This window comes from Hoplias malabaricus, chromosome Y (genome assembly GCF_029633855.1).
Source record: "Hoplias malabaricus isolate fHopMal1 chromosome Y, fHopMal1.hap1, whole genome shotgun sequence".
NCBI classification, from domain to species: Eukaryota; Metazoa; Chordata; class Actinopteri; order Characiformes; family Erythrinidae; genus Hoplias; species Hoplias malabaricus.
Genome location: NC_089820.1, coordinates 15,218,287 through 15,243,953, shown reverse-complemented (window position 1 = coordinate 15,243,953; position 25,667 = coordinate 15,218,287). Strand labels below are relative to the sequence as shown.

The window sequence follows — 25,667 nt, the reverse complement described above, 5'->3', positions numbered from 1 at the left end:
AGACTTTTTCATTTGTTTCAGGAGATTTGCTTTTCTACTTCTCATGGTCTAAATAATCCCAAACACATTCAGTGATTCTGAGAACTGGAATCTGCGGTGCTTACTCACAGTAGAAGACTGTGATGACTAGAAGTATTTTATATAAAAGTGTGGCCTTTATTCCAGCTGACAGAGTTGTTGGGTTTGTCACCAGTAGAACATAGTAGCACAGAAACTAAAAACTGATAATCCAGCTTTCTTTAATAATGATATATCATTCAGCACTACACTGAATACATTTCACTATAAGGACCTAAACATTTTGTTATAGATTACAAAGCTCATCAACAGAGTGTTCCAAATACCAAACATTCTGCTCCATTCCAGTGGTCAAGTTGGTGGCACAAGCAGAACATTTGCCTGGTACTTGACACACACCAACTTCAGTGAAGCCTGTTAGAGGAGCCCTCTCAGGAAATGGGTAAAGAGATCCTTCCGAACCTATAGGCAATGCCAAGTCTGCCATGCTCCTTACCCTCTTACCCTCCTCCTCGCTGTTTGCCGGTGGCACCTTTTACATGCCCATGGCTTGGCACTGTGCCACATCTCTGACTGACTTATTCATTTGCTCTAAAGCTGAGTAACTGGATAGCCGTTAATTAATAAATCTGTCAGGTAGAGCGCTGCCATTGGGCCCTCATCGGCCCATCAAGTAACATTATCTACCCATTGTTTCAGGGCCAGCCTAACTGCCGGTCCCCCAAAATCAATTACGCTAATGCCATGTAAATGAGGTCTCCTGCCATTAGCCCAAGCAGCAGGGGCAGCTATTGTAGTAAATATAGGCTTATTGTCTAAATGTGCATAAAGAGACAATAAGGAGGATATTCAAAATAAGTAATGCTTAGTAATATACCATTAATAGCTGAGGGAAGAAGGTTGTAATCTTATGGAATGGCAGTTGAGTGGCAGGAGATGACAGAGGTGAGATAAAAAGGATAGGCATGTGATGATTAATTCATGTGGGATTTAGATAGGACAAAGTGAGTGACGTTACCTGAACAGGAGGTCACTCACAGAGGCCTACTGTAACTCTATGAGTGAAGTGTATGTGGTTTCAAATGGTTGACACTGCAATCTAAAATCACCTAAAACCAACACAGACATAGATATTTCTGTATACAAAAAAATTAAGAACAACAGACTAAGCTACTACATTGATCCTTGCCCCAGTCCAGCATGAGGCCTAAACTGGGATGAAACATGTCAGTGGTGACGTCAGCTTGGTGTGAGGCTCTATCTGCAACTGTGAAGCAGACACACACTGAAGACAAGCTGCACAATCGCAGAGTGCCATCAGATCCATTTGGATAGATGAGCTCCAGTAATTTGAGTGAGCAATCTGAACCTTATGCTGTTGCACTCAGTATTTGGGATAATTGAAAAGAATACAAATCACAGGAGCCTGATTAAATCACACCAAGCACATCCTTTAAAGTGCTTTCTGTGCATCTTATTTTGTGTTGTTTTTACTTGCCTGATCATCACAGGATAAAATGTTAAATATTTGAAAGGAATGCCAAAATGGAGAAGCCTTCTGATTCATGTACATTGTGTACATGTATACCTTAAATGATCTTAATAAATACCATCTGGATATATCTATTTGCACTAATTAAAAGTATAAATCAAAATCAATGTTAATGATATAGTTTAGGATGGAAAAAATGTCTGATGTATATTGGATGGCACCTCCTCTCCCCACCTCTCCGCTCATGGTGCTGAATAGTAATGGCATCTGTCTGCTGATGTGACAGATTTGTGCAGTTTGCATTCTTCTTAGTTGGCTCAGTGATGGGTGGAACTGGAGACAGATTAATTGGGGAGAAAATCTGGCAAAAACTTGGGGCTAAACAAAAATATTACAAAATATGAGTGGTTACAGCGGTATGACATGAAAAACTATTGTACCAAACTTTCCAGTTCAAACATTTGCAAGACACGTTAAGTAATTAGTTAATCAGAATTTTATAAAATAAATGAAGAAAACAAATCTTTCAGTATATACAATAAAATAACAAAAGGTTATGATATCAAATTGGCAAATAGCTCATCAGCTAATTAGCTTTTTCTATAGATGAGATAGATATAGCTGCTGACTGCTGATTAAGCAATGAGCAACTGACTGGATATCTGCTTCTAATAAATGTATCTGTCTAGCAGAAATGTATTATGTTGTGTTCATTGTTTCATTCATTCATTGTCTGTAACCACTTATCCAGTTCAGGGTCGCGGTGGGTCCGGAGCCTACCCAGAATCACTGGGCACACCCTGGAGGGGACATCAGTCCCTCAAAGGGCGACACACACTCACACATTCACTCACACCTATAGACACTTTTGAGCAGCCAATCCACCTACCAATGTGGTTTTTGGACCATTGGAGGAAGCCGGAGCACCCGGAGGAAACCCACGTGGACACGGGGAGAACACACAGGACAGCCTGCTGGAGCGGGACTCGATCCCCCAACCCCAGAATCCCGGAGCTGTGTGACAGCAATACTACCTATTGTGCCAGTGTGCTGCCTTATTATATTTCAGTAAACAATAAAAGCAAAATAGACAATTTTGGAGAACTACTGTTCTCAAAGCAACACCCCCCTAGCTACAATACATCTTTAAAGTTGGAACAGTATGTTTAAGTACGAAGCCGGCGTTACCCTGTTTGGGTTTGAAATTTGTGTGCCTAAGCCAGTTTGGACTGAGAAACTTAGTTTGTTACCCATTTACAGAGCTGCACATAAACACCACACCTTTTTTGAGCTTACAAACAGACAGGAGAGCTATCAAAAGGTGAGGAAACATTGTCTGAATTTTATAAAAAGTGTATTGGATTAAATTTTTGAACATTTCCTTTTACAATGTAGTTCAATTCTCACATTTGTAACTCTTTCCAAGTATATTAAATAATAGAATTATGTTACTATATACATGTACCAGCTTTCCTGTCTGTTTTTTTATTAATATTAGCATGACATTCTCTCCAGATATTATCCATCAGTCACTTTCACTCAAGCTTTTACTTGCTGTATGGATGTATAAAAATTGGGCACCTGCTGGGTCTGAATTTGGTTTCCTGCAGAGCCTCGGCCTGGTCCAGATCTTTTGGGAAGCCATGCAGGATCCAACCTCGCATGGTACAGTCTAGTCTGCTCAGTCGTTCAGTCAGGATCTGCAGTACCATGCTATCTGGAACTGAGGACATTTAACAGGAAATTAGTATAGGATAAAAGGACAATGTGGCATCTTATTATGCCTTATTCATGTTCTCTTGTGTTTTTCATGATTACATAAGACATTATATGTATTAATAATCAGGATTCAAAAGCCTAGAAGGAAATGGTTCTCTTTTGGTAGTTTCAAATAGGAAGATGTCAGCTCATTGTGTCATTGATACATATATTTGTTCCATATGCTGTAAACACACAAAGATTGTACACACAAGCAACTACTTTGTATTTTTATGGATTCTATATCTAAACCATCTCTTTGTAACTGCATCAGGGCAAAGTGTTAAGGATCTAAGAAATCTGATGAGAGCGTGTATGTATTTATTTATTTCCTTGACAGGAAACCAACAAACAACAAACAAAAGGTACTCTAGAAGATGAGTGCATGGAAAAAGCAGTCACCACTTTACATGAGGATTTTTTAGAGTAAGAGATATTTGACATGGGTGCTGTAACTCCCATGTAAAAAAAATGAAGGTTAATTTCATCTGATGGGAAAACACATCAGTCAAGGTGTATTAACTCCATGATACTTTTCAACAAACACTTTTGGTGTGAGGTATGCCACAAATAGTATTGTCTACCAGTAAATGCCAAAGGGCTCATCCATCCATTAATAGCTAGATTAAATTAGCTATTAGCTAGAATATACTTATTTGAATTCATGTATGTTTATTTACTCTTTAAACCAGTTTCACTGCTTTCTCTCTGAGAACAAAGCCGCCTGACAGGCAACATAAGCAAGTTGTTTAAGGGGATGATACTGATATAAATCTGAGATGAAGACACTTTTTTAACATGTAGGGAAAAAAAAAACAAACAAACAAAAAAAACCACATGCAAGACGAGGGCGGCACATGGAAAAAACTGAAGGAAAAGCTGAAGGCGACGAGGACAAACAAATAATGGGGGTGAGGGGGAAAAATAGAACGCCATTCTTTAAGGAAAGTGAGCTCACACCCAGGGGGGTCCCCGCGGATGCTGAAAAATTAAAGTCGACGGTTTCAAACTGTCCAATTTCCACATCAAACGCTCACAGCCTCTTGCCTCTCTCTCCCCGGCTCTGCATCAAACGGCAGGCAGCCTGGAGAGGGCTGCTCTCCTCTCTTCCTTCTCCTCCTTCTCTTCTTGTAAGACTTTTTTTTCATTTCCTTAATAATCCTGCTCCCTAAATCCCCAAAGCACTGTACTGGTTCCACTAGCCACCGTCTCTCCATTGCCTAATTATACCCCAGCGAGCCCATTAATCAACTCCTAAATTATTTAGGCAAGCTTCTCTGCCTGAAATCTTCACTGTCACAATGTAAGGGGCTGGCAGGGAGACAGGGTGAGAGAGAGAGAGAGAGAGAGAGAGAGAGAGAGAGAGAGAGAGAGTGAATGAGTGAGTGAGTGAGTGAGTCACAATCAGAGGCTTCACACCCAACCAGAAAGCGCTCCCCTAGGACAAAACAGCACAGTTCACCAAGGCAGGGGAGTGCGAGCTAACACAACATTTACATTGCATTTCTTATGCATTCTTTTCTTTTCTCCCAACAAACATGCAAACACACATTCATAGAATTCATGAATACATCTGCTACCGACAGCCACCAGAGCAGTTTAGGAGATAGTCAACATGCACCATCAGGGTCTAACAATCAGGCATCAGGCCCTCCTCCACATCTTCAGACTTGAGTGTGCGAGGGATAACGATAAATATGAGTGGCTCATCGCAGCCCTATGGAGTTCAGCTATACTATGAGGATAACAGAGCTCAAAATCATAATGGCTTTCATCTTTACCACTGTGCTGAGATAAAGAGATAAAACAAACCTTTGATGCAGGTCAAAGGGAGAAGTGTAGCGCCTCACAAATCAAGTTGTTAGCCATATGCATCACACTAGCAGCATGAGAATACACCAGAGAGTGATCAACAGGGACTCAGCCTGAGTTCTCAAGCACGTTTTGATCCGCCCATTCGTGCTCCATCCCTGTATGCTCTCTGTCAGACTTAACTTATAACTCAAATTCCTTCCGTATTAATTGCAGCATCGATCAACTACACTCTTAAAGAATCCATATCATATATTTTTATATATTAAAATTTCTTCCCTTCAAGTCTGTTTTATTCGGACTCACTGACATTTCTTGTGCTTCGTTTAAAAGTGGTGCTAAATTGGCCCTGTAGGCTGAAAACACTGATGTAATGACTTCACAAAAACAATTGCATCAAAACAAGCTGTTTTTGCCACTTAGAGTGCATATAAGCAAGACTACCTACAATGTAGCTGAGGTCCAATAAAATGTTTGATATCTTATGTAAATAAGATTAAATTGGGAAAGTGTGTAATACAAGCCCTTTTATACTTTCCTTGCACTTTTTAAAAATGTTTTTCCCCTTAGATTTCTGTACTGTAATATTCAAATGTACTGTGCATTAAAAAATAAAAGTAATGTTAAAGATGTAATGTAAGTGTACTTTGGCCCTGAAGGACAAAAATGTGTGCACCTTAGGGTATGGATGGACTTTATAGATTATGAGATAAAACAAGTTTTCTGACTATACCACGCTTTCATATATATATATATATATATATATATATATATATATATATATATAAACCAGGAAATATGTGGTTTCCACAAAATAGGCCCTTAAAAATCCAACATGTCAAAACTTCTTTGGAGATATCCCATAGAAGAACAACTTTCTTTCCCTAAAGAATCTCTCAATGAATGCCTCTTAAAAGAAGCATCCATGTAATTAAAATATGCCAGTATAAGGTTCAGTAAAACCTCATATAATGTAATGTTTTTTTATCCGCAGCCATAAGTTCAAGTAAAAAAAAAAAAAAACAAGTGTAATGAGCAAGAGCCTCCATCTAATCTGTCAAAACAGTCTAGCTTAGCTCATTAAATGTGAGCCACCATTGTGTTTCTTGAAGCCAAAGGTAGCGCTTGTCTCTGTGGCAGATCACACAGTTGGAGAAGAGCTAACTGTAGGAAGTTCTGCTGTCAGCGTTCTGTAGTCTCCATGGCCACACTGAGGACAGAGTGAACCCAAAGCAGCTTCAGCACTGAGAGACCCCACCTTTGTGATGCTGTGCTTGAGTGTCAGTCTCATTAAATGCACACACTTACACACACTCACACTTTTGTAGCCCATCGATTCTCAGGGGATGTTTATTAAATTAATCACATTTTGCTTAAGGCAAGTTTAGACAATCAGTGGCAGTGATTGGCAGGCCTGGCAGCTTGTGATGCAGTGTGAGGGGTGGGCCTGTTTGGATAAGCTAACAGGGCTTGACTTAGACGGGATGCCGTGGCAGTTTTACACTTTGCCTTATTGAATTATTTTCCCCTTGAGTTTTCACGAAGCAAGGATGCTAAGGGGCTTTGTAGAGTGCTGTGGACAAAGCATGTGTAGCAACTGACAAAATATGCAAAAGCAAAAGGACATGAATAACTAAGTGAAAGACTGATGAACTATTTCTTTTTTCTTACCTGCAGTTATAGTACAGTCTACTATATACTTTTCAAACTGGGTTGAGGTACAAAAATGAAGCAAAGATATAATAAAACATAAATGATTTAATCTGAAAAACAGTAATCTGAAGCATTTTTAAATGTTATAAAACTTCAGTCAGCCTCTGTGTATTCATTTAAAATAACATTAGAGCCATTGGACTATCTAGACTGCCATAAACAATGTCAATGATTACTGGCCATTTTTTACTGATTCGACCCTTAAATCCTAAGTGAGTGTGTGTGGCACACACTTTAGTTTCCCACTCTTATTCACAACATAGTTAATAGTACAAAATAATGCAGATAAAAAATCAGTTACCTAGGTTAGGATTTAATTTTGTTTTACTACAGTCCTGAGCTGTGGCAAGGAAGGAAAGGGAAATAAATATATTTAAGTCACTGAACCATTTATCTTTCTCAGGATTTTTAGATGAGTTCCATTTATTTTTACGCTATCCACAAATATAGATATGCAAACACTATAATGCATTCATCGGCCACATGCACTTGGCGTGGGTGGTCTAATTATTTGGCCAGCAGAAGAAATTCCTAACAGAGAAAGGAGAATCCAAATAGGCCACATGCGCAGAGGCTTCAGCTCTCCTCAGTGCATGACCTGTTTGACAGCGTGTAACTGTGAGGAGGTGAGGAAGTTTACCTCGCCGTCCTGACTCCAGAAAGGGATTAATGAGCTCTCCCATACTGCTCTCATCCGCTGCCACTGCCTTCAGAAGCTCGCCACAACAAACTACAGAGAGAAAGAGAGTTAGAGACAGTGTGAGAGAGCGAGAGAGAGAAAAAACAGAAAAAGAGCAAGAGAAACAGACAGTGAGGAGGAGAGAGCAATAGAGAAACAAAGAAAGTAAAGTTTTAAATTTTAAATAAACAGAATGCACAATGTTCAGTGTGACCTTTAAGGCAAGTCTCAAGACAGAATAAGTAAGGATAGGGCTAGATCTTGCTGCCCAGGGCAGCAAAAAGGACAGGTGATGAAAGTATACATGCTAGCAGAAGGAAATGTTAGACAATAGTGGGGGGAAAAAACTTTACCAGAAGAAATGGAAAATTCTGTTCAACTTTTTGTATTTTCCACATCCATATACAGTAAAAGAAATGTATTGCTGGCTCAATCCCAGCAGGTAAATACATGTTAAAATGTAGAGCACTAACTCACTGTTGACTAAGTTGTATTTGTCTGAAAGCAGTCTAGCCTGGAGCTTCTTCCCAGAACCTGGTGGTCCAAGCAGAATGATTCTGGGAGTGTGAGGCGCAGCAGAGTGGTGCCTGGACAGAATGTAAGTCAACACTGCAGAAAAGAGAAAGCATATAAAGGAAAGGTAGGATTCAAATTGTTGCTGTCAGAACGAAATCTCCAAACAAGCAGCTTCACAGCAGTAGGACAATACATTCCCTTGTATGTCAATAAGTCAATGTAAAAATATATCAGCATTATTTAGATTATGGCATAATTTAGATTGTCTGCATAATTTAGATTGTGATTTATAGTGTAAGTTACATAAGTGGGCATTCTGACTTATAATTTTTAAAAATGTAATTATTGTTTTGTTGTAGCTTGTGCCTGTAATGCATATTCCTTGATGTGCTTATGAGGGCTGTGCACTGGAAAAGCTAATGTATTTTTGGTAAATGATGAACAACTGTGTCACATAATAAAATCAACTAATCAATAATTAACTGTTAATGTTGTTTAACTTAATTGTACTCAGTATATCAGTGCCACTATCCTAAAGATACAGGCCACATGTTACACAGGCAACTAGATTATTTACCAAGGACAGAAGACCAACCAGGCTTACTATGTGCCCAAATGTCCTAGAGGACCCTCGACTTTCATAGATTTTTGCCAGAAGCTGAGGTTTAAATGTCACACTCAACCCACACAACCAGTCAAGACAGCGTTAAGGTTGTCTAACCCAATAACTGAAAAACAATAATGGTATTGGTATGCAGGTGTGAATTTATAGCCAAGGAGTGATTCTTTGACTCCCAGAACTGATGACCTACTCTGGCAAAGAAAACTTATCAATCTTATCAGTCCTCAAAATCTAAGAAAATATGTATAGACTGTGTTTCAATATTTCAATGTTAGACTGTGTTTCATCTTTGTTGGTTAGGATACATTTCACTGTGTGGCCCATTTATTTAATTTCTGGTCAAAAGAGACATACATGTTATATTCATGAAACTGAATACTACACAGAAAACTTAAAAGACAACTTATTTTAATATCCCAATTTTTGTTATAAAATTTATATAGTGGGCCCCACAGTGGCACAAGTAGTGTCATTGTCACACAGCTCCAGGGTCCTGGGGTTGTGGGTTCCAGCCCTGTTCCGGGTAACTGTCTATAAGGAGTTTGGTGTGTTCTCCCATTTCCCGCATGGGTTTCCTACGTGTGCTCCAGTTTCCTGCCACGGTCCAAAAACACGCATTGGTTAGTGGATTGGATACTCAAAAGTGTCCATAGGTGTGAATGAGTGAGTGTGTGTTGCCCTGCAAAGGACTGGTAGCTCCCTCCAAGGTGTTCTCCTGCCTTGCACAGTGATTCCAGGTAGGCTCTGGACCCACTATGACCCTGAACTGGATGAAGTGGTTACAGGCAATGAATGAATGAATGAATGAATTTATATAGTGTTGCACTTGGACACACTTGCACAGATGACCAAGCAAGGAGACTTGTCTTCAGTTTGTAAAAGAGATATGAAAACATAATTAGTGTTTGGTTGTATTTTTTATTCTTGTAACCCAAGTAATACCCAACACACTCAATGTCTGGGAGATACATTCTTGAGCAAATTTCATTTTCTCAGTAACAGCTTCTTGACAGCTACTCAACCTTCCACAGCATAGCATTGAGTTGTCTTCTCCCATTGAAAGGATGGACATAAAAAATTTTAGCCTTCCTGTCCAAGCAAAAGGAAAAAAATCTATTTCTTACTGTAGACTACAATATTACTCCTATTTCTCAAAGATGAAAAGTTTGGGCACTGTTTATTTAATAACCTTAGATAAGTTCAATTTTAGATCATTTAAACTGAGAAAGTTAAGCACAGAATCATATCTGGCCAAACATAATCACAGAAAATTGTAAACCCTGAGCTAATGAAGAATGAAAAAAGAGGAGAGAAACAGTGCCTTAGCAAAAAAACTTTGCCTGCCATCTCTGCTTTAACACGTGATGATCACAGCTATGCAGTAACTGTAGCAGCTAATGATATAATAGATGTCACATGATGTGTACACACATATGGGTAAGCAGTAGGTACTGGGTGTTTGTGTTGTGGGGGCTCTACAAGTGCTCATGCCCACAGGACCACAATTCATTTATTCATCCCTGAAAATTGCATACAAATGTAGATATTGTATGTACAATGCATTTCTTTAAAAATGTTGGTCCAGTTTTTGTGTTTTGATATATCCTATTTATGAAGTCAGCAAACTAAATGTAATGTTGTTAGAACTTATCCTATTCCTGTATTCCTAAAAGCAGGGTTTCAAAATGAAATAAGAACACAGATCTTGGCTACATGTTTAATGGAGCTAGATAATAAAGCACTTATGGAGGACAGTGAGAGTTTTCCTTTTGAATGCCAATTGCTTACAGTGATCAAATAATGTTATATGAATATTAGTTAACTAGATCAAGTACCATTAATAAATCATTCAGTATTTTACTTTACCTGCCACGTGGTTAACATCTGTTAGCAGCTGGGCCTCACTTGCAATACTGCCTAATGTGTGCTAATTAACAATGGCCTAATTGTGACTAATGAGTCTCTTTCATCCCATGCTTTTTGCTGTTTTAATTGCAAGATAACAACTATGATAAATGGTTCATATGCAAAACATGTTAATGCGCTAAAAGGCGACGGCGGGGGAGGCTAGCAATGTCGCAATCAAACCGCATGCTGAATTAGCCAGAATCAATATTTAAGATGACAGCTTTATTGCAGTTTATGGCTCGGTCTGGAGTCATGAATGTTTTATAGCAGAGAAAGACTCCAAATATTTGTTTTATTTCCTCCGTTTAACTTAATCAAGCGAGCTGGGTGTGATTAAATAAACATAGCGACAGCACAGCACAGTGGCCCAAACCTTGCATTTTAAAAATTAAGCTGAAATCTCAAAGCCATTAGTGGAAGGGTGGAAGAGTTGCTCTCTTGGTGCTTTACATGTGAATGCAATGCTAATGTGCTAATGATGGCTGAAACAGTGTTATGAGGGCACATTGCACTGTATGTGGCTGGCAATGAATATGAATATGAATATGAATTAAGAATAGACTGTATCTACTAAAGTGGGGAGCAGTACAGTATGTCAATGGTCTGCCATTATCCTAAAACATTGTGCTATAATGTTGCTAAAAGTTCTATGTGCACAATGATATTGTATATTAATTGGTTGCCTCACACAGTTGCCTAAAACAGTGGACATCAGACTGATATTTAGATCTGACTGATACTTTAAAATTATATCTCAAATTAATTTAATTATTATATTAATTATTTTATATATTATATGTAATTATTATTTTTGTATACTCTGCAAGTACAGAAGGATTGGATGCCAATGGATAAAAATGTCTGCATTATTTACATTGTACTAGATTTTTATTTCATTCATTCATTGTCTGTAACCACTTATCCAGTTCAGGGTCGCAGTGGGTCAGGAGCCTACCTGGAGTCATTGGGTGCAAGGCAGGGGTACACCCTGTAGGGGGCACCAGTCCTTTGCAGGGTGACACACACACTCACAAAATTACTCACACACTCACACCTATGAACAATCTGAGTAGCCAATCCACCCATTAGTGTGTGTTTTTGGACCGTGGGAGGAAACCGAAGGAGAACCACATGGACATGCATAGAACACACCAAACTCCTCACAAACAGACACCTGGAGCGGGGCTTGAGCCCACAACCCCAGGACCTTGGAGCTATGTGATAGCAATAATACTTATTGTGCCACCATGCTGCCCTGTACTAGATTTGGTATTATGTAAAAATAAATGATAAAATGCTATTTATATGTGGCTCCAATTTTTGCGTTTTCTAGATGTTTTTGTTTCACCATTAATATCAGGATGTATGTCCTGGAATAATATCAGACACCTGCTTTGGCTCAGATTTTCCATGTTTGAACCTCAAATTCTGCATAAAAAAAGGACAAATGAAGGCTGCACAATAGATTGCTTTTAAGTCATTGTCTAGGTGTATAATATTAATATATTATACTTTTTTCATGTAAATCTCTGATGATATTTTGATGTATAAGAACACTAATTATCTCAAATTATCACTTATTGTCTCAAACTAATAAAAGCCTTCAGAGTATTTAACAATAATGATAATAATAATAATACTTATATTGAATCACCAGTGTGTTTAAAACATTACAATGCTAATTGCAATTACATCTAGCAATATAACTGTAATGCTAGCATTGATCCATAGCAAGCAGCCTGACTGACCATAACAACAACAACAAACACACATTAATATTCACACAAGAAATGCAGGACTTATCACCTTTCCAAAAATACAACCTCACTTTACAGTCAAAAGACGTATGCAAAGGAGAGTTAAAATATTCAGCAGACACTACTCTCCTTTTCCCACAACAAAAGGAGGGAGAAAGTGACAGAATTATTTTGTCAAGTTGAGTGGTGTAATATTGAGACAGGTTGTACTGGGCTGGCTTTAATGGCTCTGGTGAAGACTGCACATCATTCCGCAGGTCCTCGTGGGACAGCAGGTGCCTGCAGCACAGCCTGAGGCAAAGTCCCCCAACCAGCCGCCCGCCTGACAGTCCAGCCAATCACTGCCTCTCAGTGGAATGGCTGTACTGTTGACCTGTGACCAGAGCTTGGGTCAGTATGATGGGGTAGTACTGTAATACTGAGAATGGGGAGTAGGAAAATATACGGTAGCGACATGTGGAACAGTTTAAACATAGTTATGGAATAAAAGCAAGATGGGGACAAACATGTACATGAAACATATATGATATCTGCTTTAACCCAGAGTTCCCATAATGATTCATCCCAAATTCTGTATAAAAAGCAAAAACTAGCAGGCCTCCTACTCTGAGCATGAAAGCTGCACAATATATGGCTTGTAAATATTTATTAGGGTGTGTGACAGACATGTTGTTATCTGATTCTCAGACTCATTAACAGAATGGTTTGAAAAAACCAAATATATCCGCCAGTTCATGCCCATAGTTTATTTACGTAATAATGTAAACAGGAGTTAGGCAGAATAGTTAAGCTTTGTTCTTATTAGGTAGGTTACAGTTGGAGATTTTCACGCTAAGATAACCTCGTATTAATATATCACACTATCATGGTTTTAATTGCCGGAGTCAAAACAAAAGAAAGCAGCCTCCACTTCTTAAAAAAAACGGTTGAGAAAGAAAATCTAATTAAATCTTTTTTTTTCCAATAGTGAATAATCTAGTAGTGAAAACTCACCTTGGGCAAACACATCAACATGTGGCTGATCCACATCAATGATCTTCAAACAGCTTTCATAGGTGTGTTGAAGTCCGTGGGCTTCCCTGTGGTATGCCTGTACTTGATGGTATATTGCTTCTTCCGAGATCAAGCCCTGTGGCCTCTCGAGACGCTGAGACACCTCCAGACTGTCAGGCCACATGAATGTTAAATGATACACATCTGAAAAATGTAACATAGGAAAGAATGAGTTACAAACATACTAATACTAATAATTATTACTCTATACATAGTTTAATAACATAGTTTCAGTTCTCAGGTCATATTCAATGGGTAAGATATATAGTACATGCATGTAAAGTAGAACCAGGTATTCCAAACTCACTGTCCATTTTATTATCTCCATTAACCGTATAGCTGCACTACAACTGCAGATTGTTGTCCATTTGCTGGTCTGAATACTTTACTTCCATTTCCATTCTGCTTCTCAGTGGTCAGGACCACAACATAGCAAGATTTATTTGGTTAGCTGAATCACATTAGGCACTTCATTGACACTGATGTGTTGGTGGTATGTTAGTGTGTTTTGTGCTATGAGTGAATTAGACACAGCAGTGCTGCTAGAGCTTTTAAACACTGTGCCCACACCCTTTCCATTATATTAGACACACCTACCATACTGATCTGCTTTGTAGATGTAAAGTCAGACCCGACAGCTCATCTGTTGTTGCACAGTCTGTGTTAGTCAGCCTCTAGCCTTTCATCCGTGCTCATAGGACACTCTGTGCTGGATATTTTGATTGATAAACATTTCTGAGTCCAGCTGTGACACTGAGGTGTTTAAAAACTCCAGATGGAAAACAACATGAGCTGCAGTCTCTAATAGTATGACTACATATGGTACATGGTACATAGTAGTATATGGTAAGTGAAAATGTGAAAAAAGTGAAAAATTTGTCCTCCACCATTTAACCATTACCACTACATTAAATTTAAATGTAGAAAATGTGTAATTCGCCTACATATTTTAGAAAGGAACATTAAATGGCAGCATCTGAATTACTAACATTGGGGTCCCCGGTTACAGTCATTGTCACTTTAAAGAAATGTAAGTTTGCAAGGTGCTCTAGGATGCACAATTTTATAACAAACCACTCTTTGATTAAATTATGCAGATATGTATAAACAGAGCTTTGTGCATCTTTGTGAAGAGTCCAATGGAGTATAAATATGGAGGTGTACATTTTGTGGGATCTTGTCACTGTAACTACATGCAAAATATTCTATAATTTTTTTTTAAACTAAAGTGAATGCACCTTAAGACAGCAGTTAAAACCTATATTCAAAAAAAAAAAGAATGGCAATTACATAGACAGAGTGCATTCATTCTTTAACAAATCTGGGGGGAGCAAGAGCTTTTGTTCATTATAACATGGCTTTGCTTTCCCTAGAGGACCTACTGCGATGGTTGGGTTTCAGCAAACAGGTCATGTTTGGTTGATCTTTACAGTTTATGAAATGCATTTTAATTGAGGTTGTGTAATGGTCATTGCTTTCTCAGTCCACCTCTCTGTACTGAAATCTATGTTGATGATTCAGATAATACCTCCTGTCACAGGGTCTATTCTCTTGCCCAGACTCCTCTCAATCAGGACAGCATCAGGCGCCTGCAACATCACTGGGACAGAACAACAGTGTACATAAAAATGACTTAGTTTTCTAAGGCCACATAAATGGATACAGACTGACAGTTCCACACTTTCATAATTTACACATCAGTTTTAAAATAGCTATGTAATAATTCATAGTTCATATTTACTAAGTAACAATATTTTTTTCATAATTGTTACAGAGCTGTACTAATAGTACTAATATTCATCACTGTTATGGAATATTAACGTCCGTATTCATAGTAGTTACTGGAAATAAGTTTTAAAATTAATTTAAATTAATGTAATTTTTACAATAAACAGAGAAGTGTATATTTTAAAGGGGACAAATTATACCTATTTTGTAATAGGTTCAAACAACCAGTAATACCAGGATCAAACAACACAGTACCATTCTCACCCTGTCTAAACAGCTCTGTTCAAATTGTTTATCATAATATGTTAACTTTAAGCTTTCAACTGTAAACAGCAAAAGAGGTGATTTATTATATATTTGATCTGAATGAAAGAATAATGAAAAAAATATTATGTATGAACAATCCCCAATTTTACATTTGATGCCAACAACACGTTCCAAAACGTTTGGGACAAAGGCATACCTCAAGTGCCCTTTCTTTTAACAACGGACAATGTTTGGGGACTGAGGAGACCATGGGCCGTAGTTTTAAAAGTGAGATTTTTGCCCATTCTTGCCTGTACTAGGATTTCAGCTGTGTAACATATTGGGTGTTTTTCATTTCCTATTGCACCTGGGTGACAGGTCTGGACAAGTTTAGCCCCTGGACTCTTATTAAGGAGCCATGCTGTTGTAATCCATGCCAAATGTGAATTGGCCTTCTCTTATAGAAATAAGCAAAGTCTTCCAAGAAAATGTCTGGATTTAGGTCTAAAACATGCAGATATTGTTTAGCTTTAACAGTGCCTTCACAGAATTGCAAGTCAGGAATGCCATGTGTACTAATGCACATCCATACCATCACTGTGCTGGACATTTAACAGTGCATATATAAAAACCCGTAAGGAATTTCAAATTTGGATTAATTGGGCCTCAGGACACTTTTCCATTTCATATCAGTCTGATCCTAAAATCCTAAAAGAGCTCAGGCCAGGAGAATATGGCAGCATTTCAGAATTTTCATTTTTATATGGTTTCTTCTTTGTAGCTGCAGTGATTGTGTAATAGGTTTACAATAATGTTTTTTGAAAATGTTCCTGAGCCCAAGCAGAGACTTTCTCTACAGAAATGTTCATTCATTCATTGTCTGGAGTCTACCCAGAATCACTGGGTGTAAGATGGGAACACACTATGGCACTACAGAAATGTGTTTGTTTAAATTCATTGCCATCTGAGAGCCTGAATATCATGGCCACCCAATACTAACTATGTATGTTAAACGTTTATTTTTGTAGATGTATACAAGTTGATGATACAAGTTTACTGGTCATTCTTTGCTGTTTATTTAATTGAAAATATAACAAATGCTGAAACAGAAAATTCTTTTGTTTTCTCTTTTTGAAAAAATGTGCAAGCAACACATTCCAAAAATATTGGGATGGGATATTCATTGTATTATTTTCATTTGTCTTTGCAAAGCATTACACCTTTTTGGGAAATGGGGTTGTGGTATTGTTTGACAAAAAAAATCTTTCTATGATGCACATTGTGCATCACACAGTGCTCCGTTTATGTTTTTATGTTTATCACTGACCAACATGTTCTGGGGCAATGCCAGCCTCCTGGAGACAGAGAGCCTCTTCTCGGGTCTTGGGGATGGCATCTAGCACCCAGCCCTGCAAGAGTAATTTTATATGTCATACATACAGCACATCAGCAGCTGATGAGAACATCTTAGATTTGATGTCAGCATTTCAAATTTTACACCACCCATATGGTTGCTTTACTGGTTTTCAAAACAAACAAACATTAAGAACACCTTAAACAAACAAACAAATAAAAAACCCTAAAAAAAATAAATGTCTTGTTGATAAATAGTTGTTTAAAGCAGCTAATGGACACCCGATGTATAATTCATACAAATTGTGTCCCTGTATGGGACCAAGAGAGCTAAAATAATGAACACATACATTTATCTATAAATGTAGGGTAAAATTGCCCTATATGGAGCTTCATGCAGTGAGGCAAAAGGAGGGTTAAATCTATAAAACCTTGAAAATGTGCCTAATTCTCTAGCTCCTCTCCTTTGCTTCTTACATGGCCATAAAAAGAACATAAGAAGAAAGGGAAAAATTGCATGCATATCATTCATTAGCTACAAATCCATAAAAAAAATCTCTCTCTAATAGTCTCCTAAATCCCAAGGCTTGCTGCGCAATGGTGCGGTAAAATAAAGAAGCCTCAAAGAAACCATCTCCCTCAAGTGCTTGTTAGGGGCCAACTTATTACCGTGGCGAATAATCTTAAAATAAATAAATATATGCAACAAACATTTATAGATCTAAGTATTATCAGAGGAGCTGTGGGTTTTTGCTGCCGACTTGCCTGTGCCTGTTTGAAATCAGCCTTTGTTTTTTCTCGCTTTGATCTTTAACAGCGAACCTATCCTTTGCTTCACCTGATCTCAGTGCGCGAGTTTCCTCCCACTTACTTTCCCATTAAGCATTTGATTGCCTCTGTGGCTGTGAGGCCCATGGGCTGGGCCCGCTAACTTGTGCTGCACACTGACTTCGAAGCTTTGCATTAAACAGACCTCGACGGAAAAGAGGCTCACATCTTACTGGCAAAAATCCTCCATCTGGCACAAACAGGTCAGCTGTGAGGACACTTGATTATTTGATTTTGAAATTTAAAGCAGTGAATCGGGAAAATTCATTTTGAAATTCAACGTAATCCGTAATTATTTTATAAGGCTATATGAAAGAGATGATCCATAAGATTATTGTCATAAATAAACAATGTCCAAAAAGCTGTTTCAACTGGAAGAAGCCAACTGAATGATGTAAGTCTAAAATTGTGTGTATATTTGTAAAGAGACTGTTAGGGAGAAAAGTAAAAAAAAAAGAAGAAAATTTGGATATCAATCAAAGAAGACAGTGGTGTTCTCAGATCAAAAGGCCATCTACCTCCAACCCCAGGTCTTAATAGCATTGATGGTGTTCAAAGCAGAAATATTTAACCAAATTACAATATTGCATTTCTAAAGTGTGGACAAATACGCTTACAGATTTTTGGGACAAAATCCAAGTCTCCGAAAATGACATAAAGGCATAGAGCAGACAAAAAAATTGCTAGTCGAGAGTGAGTATGTGGCATGAATGCTTGAATTACAAGCCATTAAGAAATATACATTAAATTTTGGCTTATCTGTAAGCTTCTGTTAAATAAATACCCTTTCTGCTTTTCACCCTACTGCAAAATGAGCACACGTAAACACATTTTTAAATAAACAGTTAAATAAATGGCATAGTATTATGGTCTTGTGAATCCAGGTGTGTTGGAAAGGCAAGCAGTTCTTCAAGAACACTGACCCGGAGGGGATGGGGGCTGAAGGAAAGATCCAGGCCAGGTCCCAGGCCTGATCGAAATTGTAATGAGACTTTTCATACACACACACACACACACACACAGACACACTCACACTCACACTCACACTCACTCACTTTCTCTCTCTCTCTCTCTCTCTCTCTCTCTCTCTCTCTCTCTCTCTCACCCCCTGTCCCCAGAGCCCCACAGCGGCTTGCTCCATTCCTTTTCATCCGCACATCAAAAGGCGACGTGGTGTTTGGGCGCTGGGCTTTGACAGAGACCTTAACACTGGAACATCTGCAGCGAGGCTGCGTATCACAGGAGGGACACACTCACAGCAGATGTCACCCGCTATCTCAACAGCAGGCACGGCACTCAAGCGGCTGCCACGACCCAACTTAACATATACACACCTGAACTCCGTATACACACCTGCTGGGGTCCCCACAAAAAGCCTTGACTTCTGACTACACAATTAGCCAATTAATCCATCCTTCTGCTAATCACACAGCCATTGTCTCTGTGTTATTATTTATTTTGTTCCTAAAAGGCTTTGTCACGTACAGATTGCCCTTTTAATATGTGACTGGCCCAGAGTGTCTCTTCAATGTCATTCTTTGTATAAGCTGATAGTACACCGACAGGAAGTTTTTATACTTATATTGTTGTATTAAGAGAAAAACATTTAGTTTTTAGTTTTAAGACAATTTTCTTAGATTGATTTGAAAAAAAAGAGAAAGAAACATTATAATATATTCTACAAAGACAGAGATAGCCATGTCTGTAGCAGAGATAAATTAAGAACTGCTAGAGCGACATGTTATACCTAACAGCAATTCCAAACATTGACAAATTTAAGGATTAAATATTGTGCAAAGGTCAAATTTAAAAACATACTTTAATGTGAAAATGAATTCCATGTGACTTAAAACAGCAATCTGATTTGCAAACATTTAGGTTATTTGCACAAAAACCTAAACGACTGAATATAAACAGTTTTGACCTTTTACATTTATGATGTTTTCCACACTTTTAAAGTTGGTTGTTAAAAGTTAATGGCATTTTAAGCTTCACATGATAAAATCAATCCCAAAACACATTCATTGAGGAATAGGGTCTAGACAAGCCAATGTTCTGAGAAGACAGGCAGATTTTTTTGATTTGCAAATGTTTTTTTTCTTTTTATCACCTTCCTAGAGAAGGATTTTTGAATAATTTATTTTCCTTTTAACATTTCCCATCCAAGTGAATTACATTAAATCAAATTTCTCCAGAAAAGGTGATCTGACCTTTGCAAAGTACAGTATTTTACAGTAAAATTACTTGAAATAAGGTTAAACTGTAGCATTTCGTCAAAAAGGCAGTAGATTATTATATGTGTAAACAACTGTTTACAGAAACAAATAACAAATTATTTTCATTAATGTATTTATTTAAGTGAGAAGCACCTCAAATGCCGACAAGACTCATCCTTATTTTGTGTCATCATGTTAGCAATCATGTTTTATATTTTTGTATATGGATTAGTCATTCATATATTTAAGGCAAATAAATGACTTTATATAACACAAATTCTTTACAGCTGTGTATAATAACGGCCTTTAAAGACAAAAAAGTATTTAATAAGTTAATATATTTCAGAAATGATTTAAATTTCAAGTTTTTACCATAAGAGATGAGGAATTTTACTGTCTAATTTTAAGAGGAGGGCAAATGATCAAACCCTCTCACCTTGCTTCATGTGCTTTAATCAGAAAAACATTTAATTTTAAATAGCACTGAGTGGCACAGCAGGAAATAACAGCATCATAGAAAAATATTATTTGCATGAAGTGTCAGCTGAAGGAAAAACAACTCTCCAAATCCTATTACATTTCAATTGCAAACTTTCCTGTATATATCCCCTATCTCCCTAAATATAGAATTAAAGGCATTATGCAAATTCTAACAGTCTAACTTTATTTGGAAGTCTCATTAGGAATCTGGATGACTGCAACACTTGCCACATGATCTTTCATTCCTTCTCTCTTTTCTTTTTTTTCCTCCAATTTACTTTTGGGCTTCTTTTCTGGTACTGCAGGGGTATTCATTAAGTTGATATTTCACTTTAATTCTCTATTCATTACCTGTTCTTCCTAACATTTCCTACTCTCTTGATTTCCCCCTAGATTACAAGTCTAAAGTTTTACAAACAGCAGCCTCATGAGAGCAAAGAGGAAAGAGGCATACAGTAAGACAGTTTGTGAAGAAGTGACAGGCAGAGATGAACTAGATGACCTAGATTAGGCATGATTAACATTCAGTGTTTCTTAATTTGAGAAAAAATAAAAAATACAGGTACAAACACATGAGCATACACATAGGCGACAGAGGCACAGCAATTAAGCTTAGCTACCTCTCTGCTTCAGTGGTAGTGCAATGTGTCAATCATTCCATTCTTTAGCCCATTAAAGTGTGTGCGAAAGCACGAGACCAGGAGATGAAGAAGCATCATGGTGTGACAGAGGCATTTGCAGCCCAAACGGAGCACTGATTGAGATGGTTTGTCAGGTGTCTTCATCTACAGAGAAGAATTGCCTCCGTTTCTCGCTCATTTCGTCGTTCTTATGCAGATCAGAACAAGGCGAAAAATAATTAAATAAGTTGATAAATAGCATCAGACAGTTTGCCTGCAGGGATAAACATCCATTACCAGATTAAAAGCAGATACTAATCATAAACTACTGAGATTAAAAGGGGAAAGTTAAAGGATGCCAAGTGGAAAAAGTTTAGTAATGAGATTCAGGGCTAAGTAAAGCCATTTGCAGAGTTAAAAAAGGAATAAGAGGAAAACATTGTTTGCAGCTTTTAATGATTTACATATTTCACTGCACGCTCGCACAGGAGAAACTGACACTTCAGAGAACGGAGGGATCAGGAGGAGAGGGTGTTGGGACGTTTCGGAATGACAGGCAGACGGACTGCATGATGTGATGGTGGGATAAAAGGAGGAATGAAAGGGTGTGGGGTTTTTGGGCGGACAGCTGGATGGAGGACTCTTTAGTAGCGTTAGTGGGGAGATCAGGTGAGCGAAGAAGGGTGAAGGGCCCAGTGATGAAAGGGTCCCTTAAAAAACACACACACATGCGCGAATGCACTAGAAGTCCCTTGAGACCACCGCTTCTGGTCCTCAGGGAACACACATACACACGTGGGTAATTAGCTTATCATAGAGCACTCACGTAAATACACACAGAATACCAAAGAGATGATTTGGACATTTGTTGTTGCTTACAAAACCGTATGAGAAAGATGTATGATGTGCATAACACCTGTGCGTGTGCTTGTGTCCATCTAAGCTGCCTTATGATTTTAACATTTGGCTTGCAATATTTTGAACAGATATCATTATACAATAGATCTTGCACATACATTTCCAAAAGACCAACTGTGCTTGAAACCAATAAATTCACCAGACTCACTCGGACGCTGCTTGTCAAGAAGGAAAGTCCACAGCTCTTACCCGTCGTACACAGTCGACTTTTGACAGACGCTGCTGAATCAGCTTTATCCAAAGCTCCTGTGGGATCTCCTACAACAGAAAGAGTTTATTGAAATATAAAATGCTTAAAATGTGCTCAGATAAAATGTTGTCTTATTTGCTTAATATAAATGTTTCAAATAATTTGATGCTGGAAAAGAACAGGAACAAATAATTCTTTTTAAACAAGAATCCGTTTTTAATTACTAACTTTTCAGAAACCATTCTGATTTCTTGATTTCCATGAAAATAGTAATGACTGTCTTTTTTGACTGTTCTGATTTAAAAATCAAGGCCACGCTGAGTTTAAGTGTGAAGATAATTAGAATAATTAAGCCATTGGGAAATGCTTTTCCTAAGCACGCTTTTCTATCTTCCTGCTATATTCAGCCTGTCTTGTCTAGTGGCTAACTAGTTTGCATTCAATTTGCATGAGCAGACATCAAACAAAATCATCAGAACTGCTTCTACCGCTGATAAACCTTTTGTTTAAAAATTAAATTATGGTCTTTTCTTGATTTGGCTAAAAATGCAGACATCTGTAAATCCAAATGCTGACTGTATCACTCAGTGGTTTACTTTAGATTCTTAAGTTTTCGAGCTCCATAACCATAAATATATTAACACATGGAAAAACAGGAGTGATAAAGCCCCACCTGATTATTCTCGGTGTATTCCTGTGCGGCCCTTGTCAGATCAGAGTCATCTTTAAGGATATTGCTGGCAGTTATGTGGATCGCACTAGTGTGTTCGCACAACTTTTTAGCCTGTGACAAATAGAAATGAATCAGCATGCCAAATAAACAGATGAACCGAATAGACCAATCTCACATAAACATCTTAATAATAGTCAGTCTCCTGGATATTACATGGTACATTAAAACAGAAATGCTTTTTTACATTAAAAAGCACTTACAATGGTGCTTTTCCCTGAAGCAGGTGGTCCCAACAGCACTATCTTTGGCACTAAAAATAGAAGTGTCTTTAGATCAGTGTCTCATCTGCTGAAGACAAATCTGCTCATCTGGAATTTGTCAGCATTAGATTAACAACTTTTAACTAAACTGAATTCAAGAGTTCAAATTAAATCAGTTCGTTTTGGCAAGTTCATCTTAAATATCACCTGTAATTTAGGCTCTTTCTGCAGTGCAGTGGTAAGAGAGTGCCCTCTAGTGACACATATGGAATGGTTTAAAAATAACAGCTGAGCGGGTCAATACAGTGCTGCTGTTGTTAGGACTTTGCTTACAAAAACATATTGGGCAGAAGATTTTTATTCCAATTGTCAGTTTCACCTTGAGGGATGTGGCAGGAATGTAACAACACAACAGAAGATTGAAGAAAAAGCTGGTGAATTCTAGGCTGATTTCTAAATTTGATTGTTGCACAAACCGAGTTCTCACCTTCTGTGTTTTCTCTTTTCAGCATTTCAATTAAGTACTGAATTGGATCTGCCGGTTTATCAACAACAAGGTTTCTCACAAGTGTCTGTGTACAAGAAAAAGAAAAAAGAGCATGGGAAAATATTTATTATTTTGGAAAGTACGCTGATAAAATACTGGACACCAGGGTTTCACTTACATGAATAAGGTCAAAGATTTCATGTTTCTCTGCATAAATATCCATGTCAGGAGGAATCCTCAAAGGTTTGGCTGTGGCATCCATCTTCAGCAATGATTATTTACCGCAGCAGCAATGAACTGTTAAAGAGCAGATTACATTCAGTTTGACTGTACCTCAATCGAGCCTTGCATAGAAATCTGTTGATTTTTGAAAAGAAGAGAAGAGAATATTTGGATGAGCTTATCAACACTTGCTATTTGTGTAAAAAATTATTTTGAGATATTATGACTAAGAACCTGTGGAACAAAATCAAAATAAAGGTTATCTGGCATTATGTAATTCTACATTTACAGACTGTAGTCCTTCAGTTTTTCTGCATACCTTTGTAGCCTGCTTTCAGACTATCCTTCGATGGTCATGACCCCACAGTACCACCAGAGTGCAGGTATGATTTGGTAGGCTGATGATTCTAAGCTCTGCAATGACACTGATGTTAGGGTTAAAGTCTGCGGGTCTGCAGACGGAGTCATGTCTGTAATTGTACAACTACAATATGCACCTGTATGGTCAGTAGATATGATGAAATGGACAATGAGTGTCTGACATTTATTTATTTATTTATTTATTTATTTTTGGACAGCAAATGTAGCAAGTGCTGATAAACGGCACAAACTAATGGTGCATTGGGGATGTTATAACATCCCCAAACTGTGTTTCATATGTCGTATGTTTGTCTTTTTATATCCAGTCATAAACAACTACTCTAAACTGCGGTCTCCTGACTCACAAAAGGCTCGGAACGTAGTTCAGTGTTGGAAAAAATTTTTTTTCAGTTTAGGGGATGAATAGCACACATGTGAAACTGGCTTATGACTCCAGGTCGATAATACAGGTGCTGGTCATAAAATTAGAATATCATGAAAAAGTTGATTTATTTCAGTAATTCCATTCAAAATGTGAAACTTGTATATCATACTCATTCATTACACACAGACTGATATATTTCAAGTGTTTATTTCTTTTATGTTGATTATTATAACTGACAACTAATTCATTCATTCATTATCTGTAACCACTTATCCAATTCAGGTTCGCGGTGTGTCCAGAGCCTACCTGGAATCATTGGGCGCCAGTCCTTCACAGGGCAACACAGACACACACACACATTCACTCACACCTACGGACACTTTTTTGAGTCACCAATCCACCTACCAACCTGTGTTTTTGGACTTTGGGAGGAAACCGGAGCACCCGGTGGAAACCCACGCGGACACGGGGAGAACACACCAACTCCTCACAGACAGTCACTGACTACTAATGAAAACCCCAAATCCAGTATCTCAGGAAATTAGAATATTGTGAAAAGGTTCAATATTGAAGACACCTGGTGCCACACTCTAATCAGCTAATTAACTCAAAACACCTCCAAAGGCCTTTAAATGGTCTCTCAGTCTATTTCTGTAGGCTACACAATCATGGGGAAGACTGCTGACTTGACAGTTGTCCAAAAGACGATCGTTGACACCTTACACAAGCAGGGCAAGACACAAAAGGTCATTGCTAAAGAGGCTGGCTGTTCACAGAGCTCTGTGTCCAAGCACATTAATAGAGAGGCGAAGGGAAGGAAAAGATGTGGTAGTAAAAAGTGTACAAGCAATAGGGACATCCGCACCCTGGAGAGGATTGTGAAACAAAACCCATTCAAAAATATGGGGGAGATTCACAAAGGCTGGAGTCAGCGCTTCAAGAACCACCATGCACAGACGTATGCAAGACACAGGTTTCAGCTGTCGCATTCCTTGTGTCAAGCCACTCTTGAACAAGAGACAGGACAGTGCCAGAAGCATCTCGCCCCTGGGCTAAAGACAAAAAGTGGTGCTGAGTGGTCCAAAGTTATGTTTTCTGAAGAAAGTAGGTCTCAGAGTCTGGAGGAAGAGAGGTGAGGCACAAAATCCACGTTGCTTGAGGCCCAGTGTAAAGTTTCCACAGTCACTGATGGTTTGGGGTGCCATGTCATCTGCTGGTATTGGTCCACTGTGTTTTCTGAGGTCCTAGGTCAAAGCAGCCGTCTACCAGGAAGTTTTAGAGCACTTCATGCTTCCTGCTGCTGACCAACATTATGGAGATGCAGATTTCATTTTCCAACAGGACTTGGCACCTGCACACAGTGCCAAAGCTAC

At 38.2% G+C, this 25,667-nt stretch overlaps 1 protein-coding gene across 7 annotated transcripts in view; it reads right to left on the bottom strand.

Annotated features, from left to right (window-relative positions):
- Positions 1 to 25,667, bottom strand: part of LOC136679348 (adenylate kinase 8-like) — a 29,683-nt gene that overhangs the window by 3,294 nt on the left and 722 nt on the right. The window contains exons 1-13 of one of the 7 annotated variants that reach the window (XM_066657819.1): positions 24,704 to 24,802; positions 23,869 to 23,963; positions 23,506 to 23,624; positions 23,328 to 23,412; positions 22,841 to 22,890; positions 22,581 to 22,691; positions 21,907 to 21,975; positions 16,630 to 16,711; positions 14,857 to 14,928; positions 13,269 to 13,472; positions 7,950 to 8,081; positions 7,434 to 7,523; positions 3,092 to 3,233 (exon numbers count right to left, since the gene is read on the bottom strand). In XM_066657819.1, the coding sequence (XP_066513916.1) occupies positions 3,092 to 3,233; positions 7,434 to 7,523; positions 7,950 to 8,081; positions 13,269 to 13,472; positions 14,857 to 14,928; positions 16,630 to 16,711; positions 21,907 to 21,975; positions 22,581 to 22,691; positions 22,841 to 22,890; positions 23,328 to 23,412; positions 23,506 to 23,589 (1,121 nt within the window). In that variant the 5' untranslated portion in view covers positions 23,590 to 23,624; positions 23,869 to 23,963; positions 24,704 to 24,802. The other 6 variants (XM_066657817.1, XM_066657818.1, XM_066657816.1 and 3 more) reach the window with 6 other exon arrangements.